The following is a 6,000-nucleotide window of genomic DNA, read 5'->3' on the forward strand; positions in this document are numbered from 1 at the left end:
GAACTCAAAGCCCTACAATCCCATTGCTCAGAGGGACAGTAAAATATCATTTAGTCTTTCGCTAGCGGTCAGCAAACCAGGGGTTTCACTCTCACAGTTGAAGCTAACCCCATCCTCACTGAAACAGGGGAATCTACCATGCTGTCGCCACCAAAATCAAACTTTAAACGCCAAGTAACTTCGGCTGTGGTCTAGAATACCCCTAATGAAGGCAATTCTCCGCAAAGGAGATATTTATGCCATGGGGCTACTGGTCTATAAAATGTGCTGTTCTTCACATTATCCTTGAAACAGGTTCAACAAGCATGAATCCCCGAGCCTCTAAGAATTGAGACATATGGGAAAGAGTACATCATATAACTTGCTATGATTTCGATTCCTCCGAATATCGTGGACAGCTGGCCAGCCCCAGCCGCAAATCCGGAGACCAGAGGACCCACTTTACCAATCATCGTGTTTACCTTCTACACCCTGGCGGGTATTGTTCTGTGTCTTCGATTCTATGCAAAGATTAGAATCTCACATGCCATTTGTGCAGAAGATACTCTCGTTGGCCTTGCAATGGTTAGTCCAGCCGATTAAAGAAAGCCCAGCCGTCTAGCTTCCCAGCGAGGCGCACTCGCTCACCTTCCAATCTATGTAGCTTCCAACTACCGGCGTCACTATCGCCGTCTTGCTAAGCAAATGGGAGTATCTACTCGACAGGCATGTGTGGGATCTACCTCCAAAGATGTATCGTCCGTCAAACGTGTTGGCCACTATCACTTTCGTTCTTTTCTGTTCGGCGTCTACCTTGGTGAGAGTATCATTTCTTGTCTTCTATAGACGTCTTATACAGCATCTGCATTGGAGACTTTACATTCGCGTCATCCATGCGACGATTCTCTTTGCGATTGGGCTATATATTGCCTACATCCTCGGCCTAGTATTTCGGTGCAGGTTCGTGTTATTCGAGTCAAAAGTGCTGGTTCGCCTTGTTGTCTCCGTATATTTGCTCACTGGAGGAAATTTTGATCCCACAGTCCATTCAAAGCCGCCTACGACTTCAACCCTCCGTCATTCCGCCCTTCCTATCCACACCACTGTGCGAGCCGCGAGGTACTTATCTTCAGCGGAAGTACGGTGATGACAATCCTAGACTTTTGGGTGATGCTACTTCCTGGACCCATTGTCTGGCAACTGAACTTACCGACTAAGAGGCGCATTGGTGTGCTAGGCATGTTCCTTCTGGGTATGCTCATCTGCGTTTGCGGAGCATTAAAGTCTAACTATATCTTCGGGCTTTTCCACACCTATGACGAGCCGTGGGTTGCTTGTCCGATCTGGATTCTGTCGGCACTTGAGCTCCATATCGGTATCCTCTGTTCGTCCGTCCCGAGTCTCCGGGTGGTGGCGAGAGAGGGCCTGAGGAAACGTCATGAGAACCTCGCTTGTCGACGGGGAAGGCAGAATGGGGGTTCAGGTTCGAGTTCTAGTGATAGTTCGTTGGCTCATACGCATTTGAAACGGTCCATCTTGCCTTTTCCTCCGTCGACATATCATTGTACGCACTCGGACCAATTGGAATTTTCCGATAGGTCTTTCTCCGATGTTTGATTCCATCGCTTGTAGATTATAGTGCGAATTATGGAGCGGCATGCTCGGTTCAAGAGGTTCTCTTCATCCTGTTGCGACCCCAATTCTCGTGCTAAGAGCAACTTCAATGATATGTCCTCGACCAGTCATATTTCTAGAGGCCTGAGTGGCAACCCTAACTAAACAAAAGCAACAATCATACATATAGTGGCCCAATGCTTATTGCATTCCCGCTGATATTAATCTGCGGTCTCCCCTCGCTCCGTTTCAGCGCTCCGCTTCGAATGAGCGTCCTCCCAAGCGCTCAAAAACCGCCTTCCAGTACTGCTCCGGATGCAGCCTCATATGTCCGACATGCGGTAATCCCTCAAACACCCGCAGTTCAGCGCGGTAGCCTAGAGCTTTTGCCTCATCAGCAGCTTGCACTAAGTCTTCCCACCAGATTATTTCGTCTTCCCTCGAGTACATATAGAGCCTGTGGGACTCGACGGGCACAACAGCAAGGTCGTTGATAACTCGACTCGCCCATATACCTGACGGTTCAATTCTGCAGATTTTCTCCCAGGTCCAGTTCGCCCACAGTACCATGTATACAACGGCCTGAACCTGGGTAACCGTGATGAATGGCAGCCACGTGGGGAGGGACCTCGATGAGAATATTCCCACGGCTATCGCCCATGACTAGCGGCCCACCTGCGTAGCGAAATCCAAACCACCAGGCGTTGAATCGCACACTAACATTGAGATGGGGAATTTTCGATCAATGCCCTGGCGACACTGATACGCGACTAGCGTGGCGGCAAGGAGAATGGCGCCTGCTATTCGACATTGCGTAGAGTAGGATTCGCTCTCGCTCTGGATGCTCTGGTATATTCTTATTCCCATCACCCTTAGCAGTAGCACTGATGTTTCCCTAAAGGTACATCGGGTTGGAAATACTATGTCAATGACGGGCATCATAGCTTCGATTCTGGATTCATGTCTCTGGGTTACTGCTTGTATGGTACGTGAGAGCACGATGACGATTTTGGCGTGAGGGAAGATCTCGTGGTAGCCATCGCTATATTTCGAGACATGTTTGAGCGAGGTGTCGCCTCATCCGAATATCACGACCGACGTCGATTCTTGTCCCTCAGCAAGCGGTGGACTGGGCGATTCGTCGCATACATGGTGAATATAGACCCGATCTGTTATTGCCGTGAAACCCCTCTGCGCGGCGAATGGCGGTTGTTGCGAAGCTATCATATTGATTTGACAGTAGGTGGGTGACCAGGCCGAGGGAGCGCAGCGTGTCAAGGAAGTTGCGAAAAGGGAAAAAGAACTCAATCAAGTGTCAAAAATCCTAGAATGAATCTTCGGCTGTAGAGGGCCGCCGGGTAGTAACGCTATGAATGCATTTTGATGAATAGAGTTTGAGCCTTGGGCTTAGGAGCACAGCACAGACAGCAATGCTTTGCTTGAAACTGTGAGCCGCAGCCACCTTAAGCACAGCCTCCCATCACCTGCAATTTAATTAGGTATCACGGGATGTTCAGTGAGATCACAGGCTACTCATCCTCGCGACCGATGTCCATTTTCGGCGATGTACATATTATCTTCCCCCGACTACCGAGTCGGGCCGAATCCATCCCCGGGGGCACTTTCAGTGGTACCACAAGAAAGTCTCCTTGATAGTGAAAATCAAAGTTATGCGACGAATGTCAAGGTTTGCTGCCCTGGAGGTGGTAGTGGTCGAGTGGCCTGAGAATCAGGAAATGGTGTGTCTAAACTAAGCAAGAAGGGTATAAAGGACGTCAAACGTGCGCCGCATCTCTATCAGAAAATACTCATCCTCTGTACTGCTTACCATAATCCTTATATAACGCCCTACCATCGTGCTTTATTATGCATTCCAACGTCAACTTCTCAAGCGATGGGGAAACCCTCGCCGGTATCCTCTTCCGTCCCGACCGTGCCGAGGGTAAACTGCCCACTGTAATCTGTGCCGGCGGATGGTGCTACACCAAAGAAATCGTCCTTCCGCACATAGCCAAGATCGTGAACGAGGAAGGAGTACAAGTCCTTGCCTTCGATTACGCCGGGTTCGGCGAGAGCTCAGGCGCCCGCCGCCAGCATCTCGATCCGTGGCAGCAGATCTCCGATTATCGTAACGCCTTGACCTACGCTGAAAGCCGCGATGATGTGGATGCCTCGCGGCTGGGCTGCCTGGGCATCTCGTACAGCGGTGGCCATGTTCTAATTCTCGCCGCGATCGACCCGCGTATCAAGTCAATTGTCAGCATTGTCCCGGTTGTCGATGGCTACAACAACCTGCGCCGCGCGCATGGGGAGCGCCGCTTCGCGGATCTTCAGGCAGCGATCCTCGCAGATCGAAGACAACGTGTAATAACCTCATCTGCTGGCAACAATGGGGGCAATGACGGCACGATTGCAATGGCGTCCCCGACGCCGTATGATGAGCTCTCTGTCTGGCCTTACCCTCGTGTCCACGAGGTCTTTATGCAAGTGAAGCAAGGCGAGGCTCCCTTGCACGAGCACTGGAGCACGATGGAATCCGCCGAGCTGCTGTTGAATTACAGCGTTTCGCCTTTTCTTGATCGTATTCTCAACACCCGTGTGATGATGATTGTCGCCGAGGGAGACAACATCACGGCCTGGGACTTGGAAATACAAGCCTTTAACCAGATTCCGGCTCCGGGTAAACGGGTCGAGATTTTGCCTGGTGTCAGTCATATGAGCTTGTATTCGGACCGCGCAGATACCAACATCGCAGCGGCACATGCGAAAGATTGGTTCTCCAAAACATTGTAGAGAAGGACGCACGGGGGTTTGTTCATTCCTCAGTGCAAAATTGTTTCACATCTGTCCTACGTCATGATATAACTATGCAATTACCATGTCCTCCGGCCTAATCTTGGCTTGATATAAACAACCAGTACGGAAACGCCGGTGTCTTTATTATACTAAACCTCCAAAATGACCCCATGCAGATCTATTTCCCAGTTTCCACATGTTGCGCAGGCTACAGGTTTATCTTCTTCCTTTTCGCTGATTTTAGTTCCTCCGGAGTTCAATTTGCTGAGAGGCCTATTAATTTAAATGTTTATCGTCACATGTTAAGAATGGCCAGTTCATTAATTCGGCCCGAATATGTAAGCTATGTAAGTCGGAGCGGCGGCGGCCGGTCCGACTTGGTAGCATCGCCATGTTTACCTTTCAACAGCTTTCCATATAGAAAATTTCTGCATGGGAATCAAGGTGGCATTCGCATCTCCATGTCAGAACAACTTCTAAATCTCTATATTTCGCCGAACTCCTTACATCCTCGCAGCCACCTTCAAAGTTATTGCTTGACCCACCCCCAATGCTTATCGACCACTTTTTAATATCCAACACGTTGTTCAGCTATAAAGCACTCTAGGCCGCCGGCTATAGTAATTATGGCGGTGTAGATCTTAGTAAAGTAATAGTAATCTATTTTAAAACCTAGTTGGAAAATAAAGAAGACTGTTACGCCTGGGTATCCGTCCAAGGACTCTACAACCAGTTATCTAGTCCAGAAGGGGTGGAGCAAGATAGTGCGTTGGAATTGGGGCACGGCCTGGTTTACGGGCGGGCTGGATTAGAGTCAATATATATTAGAATTACACTTTTTCTATAGACTATTAATAGATTTCCCAATTCGATAGAGGTTATTTTTAGCTAGATTATTTATTAATCTTAACTATATTTACTATCTAATTTATAAAAAGTTAATTATATAGAATAATATATTATCGTGATTAAAAATTAAAATAAAAAATTTAATTAAAATTAACTATAGTTAATAGAATCTCTTAACTATTAATCTTTATTATCTTAATCCCGATCTTAACTATCCCGTAGTACTTAAGAATTATCACTAGTATATAACTAAATAAATTAAATCTTATTATCTAGTAATTTTAATAACTATAGATTATTCTACTAATAGAGAGGATAAAGATTAAGATTCTCTATAGAATTAACTAAATATTAGCTAGATTATCTATTTATTTTAATAGATTAATATATTACTAGAACTATTTATAATATTAATATATTAATTAAATATTTAAAAATATATAAAAATATTAGTACTAGATCTATAGCTAATTTTAATATTTCTATTATAAATAAATAAATTATAAATAGTAAATATAAAATAAAACTAAGCTACAGTAATTATATATTATGATCTATTAATAATAGATCTTTTTAATATATATAAAGTTCTATTATATTTATATCTATAAAAATAAAATAGAGCTATATATTTCTATATTAATTAAATAAATAAATATAATAATTATAATAGTATAATAAATAGTTAATAAAATATAGATCTAGATCTAGATTTTATTTAATAATAAAAAGAATATCTATAATACTAATCTATAGCTATAG

General features: G+C 45.0%; 3 protein-coding genes across 3 annotated transcripts; 2 read left to right on the forward strand and 1 right to left on the reverse strand.

Annotated features, from left to right (window-relative positions):
- Nucleotides 1-366: 366 nt before the first annotated feature.
- F9C07_2224025 (uncharacterized protein) lies at nucleotides 367-1,596 on the forward strand (the record flags this gene model as incomplete). Its single annotated transcript, XM_071509746.1, has 3 exons — nucleotides 367-564; nucleotides 644-939; nucleotides 1,023-1,596. The coding sequence occupies 3 exons, from the start codon at nucleotides 367-369 to the stop codon at nucleotides 1,594-1,596; spliced, it is 1,068 nt and encodes a 355-aa protein (XP_071368072.1).
- Nucleotides 1,597-1,713: 117 nt separating this feature from the next.
- On the reverse strand, nucleotides 1,714-3,130 carry F9C07_2224026 (uncharacterized protein; the record flags this gene model as incomplete). The annotated part of the gene is made up of 4 exons (XM_071509747.1): nucleotides 1,714-2,243; nucleotides 2,289-2,669; nucleotides 2,724-2,813; nucleotides 3,127-3,130. 4 exons carry the CDS (start codon nucleotides 3,128-3,130, stop codon nucleotides 1,843-1,845), a joined length of 876 nt encoding a protein of 291 aa, XP_071368073.1. The 3' UTR covers nucleotides 1,714-1,842.
- A 91-nt stretch (nucleotides 3,131-3,221) lies between these two features.
- F9C07_2172420 (Alpha/Beta hydrolase protein) lies at nucleotides 3,222-4,655 on the forward strand. Its single transcript, XM_041286741.2, has one exon. It carries the CDS (start codon nucleotides 3,460-3,462, stop codon nucleotides 4,384-4,386), a length of 927 nt encoding a protein of 308 aa, XP_041148491.1. The 5' UTR covers nucleotides 3,222-3,459; the 3' UTR covers nucleotides 4,387-4,655.
- The last annotated feature ends 1,345 nt before the right edge of the window (nucleotides 4,656-6,000 follow it).

Source organism: Aspergillus flavus, chromosome 6 (assembly GCF_009017415.1).
Source record: "Aspergillus flavus chromosome 6, complete sequence".
Classification (NCBI taxonomy): domain Eukaryota; kingdom Fungi; phylum Ascomycota; class Eurotiomycetes; order Eurotiales; family Aspergillaceae; genus Aspergillus; species Aspergillus flavus.